General features: G+C 43.7%; 1 protein-coding gene across 1 annotated transcript in view; it reads right to left on the minus strand.

The window, feature by feature from the left end:
• Positions 1-507: 507 nt before the first annotated feature.
• stx1b (syntaxin 1B) overlaps positions 508-2,215 on the minus strand; it is a 59,277-nt gene continuing 57,569 nt past the window's right edge. The window contains exons 9-10 of the mRNA XM_048245249.1: positions 1,321-1,431; positions 508-735 (exon numbers count right to left, since the gene is read on the minus strand). Of these exons, the coding sequence (XP_048101206.1) occupies positions 655-735; positions 1,321-1,431 (192 nt within the window). The 3' untranslated portion in view covers positions 508-654. The remainder of the gene's footprint in view (positions 736-1,320; positions 1,432-2,215) is intronic.

The raw sequence follows: 2,215 nt of genomic DNA on the forward strand, positions 1-2,215 counted from the left end.
GATTCTGGACCAGGTCATGGGAACAGAACCTGTCCCATACCAACTACTATCTGGGTTCTGGTGATTCACGACTGGACTAGTTAGACTGGCCAATGACGGACAGTCAGAAACAATGGTTTGGGAGCGTTCTAGAGAATCGGAAATCCCTCCCGACGAAACGTGACTGAAGTGTCTGTGTGATGTCAGCTACACAAGTCCCTCTCATTAAAACTCTACCGTTACGTTTGTGCAACAAACACGAGAATGCAACCCTTCAAATAAAAACCTCGACTTTGTAGGAACACAAACAATTTAGCAATATCTGGCACTATCCTGGAGACCCCCGAAAAACGAAAGAAACAGTTTAAAAAATAAAGAAAGAAAAATGTTTGTACGACATATTTCTTTACAGGGAGCTAATCCATGTGCTGTTTCTTATGTTCTTATGTTCAATACATTTACATGTACATTGTATTATAATTGCTTGTACCCACATGTTTGTATACAGCATGTATTAAGTCAGCTAGCGTGTGGTGTTTGTTTGTTAGCTTTTTTTTGTCTTTGTTTTTTCAAGCCCACCCAACCCCCTTAATAACAGTTCCCTTATCTCGTATTGTATGTGATATATTTCTCTCAATGTTTTTTTTCTTGTTGTTCGTCTTTCTTCCTTCTCGTCTAGAAGCCGAGGGTTCCACCGATACTGGACGCCAGGACGACTCCGAGAATGACACAGCAGATTATGATCATGATCTTCTTCTGCAAGGGGGGAAAAGCCCCAACAGATTTGAGCATTTTAAACATTTAACATAATCAAAATATTCAAGTAAATGTTTTTTTTGTTACATAGCTGCCCTTGATAGAGTGTAACTATACCACAGTGAACAATGTTCAGTAACAAAGAGCAAGCATACACTGATATTCTTAAATGAGATTAAACTGGTTTGGGGAGTAGATTCATAGGAAATGTGTGTGTGTGTGTGTGTGTGTGTGTGTGTGTGTGTGTGTGTGTGTGTGTGTGTGTGTGTGTGTGTGTGTGTGTGTATGTGTCCTCTTTGATCTGACTGAATATCCTGCCAGGGTTTGTTGGTGAGACCATATGCAGGTATGCAAGACTACGACAATGTCCTGTTCTTTGTGTTATGGGTGGGGCCCAGCATATACACTCAGCATATGTGAGTGTGCGTCAGTCTGTGTCTGTGTCTGTGTCTGCATGAGTGAACACTGGGGTGGGGTGAATGTGCATTTGAATGCATTTGGTTTCTATGTGTGTTTTGGGGGAGAGGTGTAGAGGCGACTTGTCTGTGTGTGTGTGTGTGTGCGTGTGTGTGTGTGCACACTAACCTTGCGGGCTTGGCTCTGGTATTTCACGGCCTTCTTGGTGTCAGACACTGCCCGTTCCACATAGTCCACTGAGTGCTCCACGTTGTACTCGATTCTGTCAATCATCTCGCCCTGGGAGAACGAACACAGCCATATGATCAGATGAAGAAAGAAGGACACACACACACACACACACACACGCCATACATACACACACACTCACACACATGCACAGGCACACGCCTAACACATACACAAACACACACACACACACACACTCACACACACACACACACATACACACACACAATTCACAACCAAGACTTTAGGTTCCATTCACATCTATGGCAAATTAAAGTGCTCTGTGCTTATTAGTATATACAAACAAACATGGCAAAGAGAAACATGCATGTAGCCCTCTGCAGCTTTTGGAGAGAAAACCTTAGTTTCTCCCTAATAGTGTAATTGTGATGTTATTCAGATGATCTGTAAGGCCGCAGCTGCTTTTGTTTTCTTTGTCTAAGGCATGCTTTTGTGCCGCTTAGCTTTGTTATCAGTGTCAATATTCTCAACAGCTGCTGAAACTCACCGTGGTGCTGGCGACCAAAGGCGATCTGGTGTAACATGGAGAGGGTTAAGATAATAAGAGATAAGGCCGCTTACACGGCAACAGCCCTGGGAGGACTCTATAGATCCTACGCCATTTAGGGGAAACAACACTGGTTGTTATGGTAGCTAAAGCCGCCTGATTTGTGCAAACAGACCTCAGTTACTGAGTGCGATTGAGTCAGGGCTTTAAGGAGCCCCCAGCTTCTCGCCACAGGTTAACCTTTGACCTTTAAAGCGAGGGTAAACACGGTGTTTGTGTAGGGATTTAACAGCCGGTGAGAGGGCAGTTGATGGATCAACACAGGAA

This window comes from Alosa alosa, chromosome 6 (genome assembly GCF_017589495.1).
Source record: "Alosa alosa isolate M-15738 ecotype Scorff River chromosome 6, AALO_Geno_1.1, whole genome shotgun sequence".
NCBI classification, from domain to species: Eukaryota; Metazoa; Chordata; class Actinopteri; order Clupeiformes; family Clupeidae; genus Alosa; species Alosa alosa.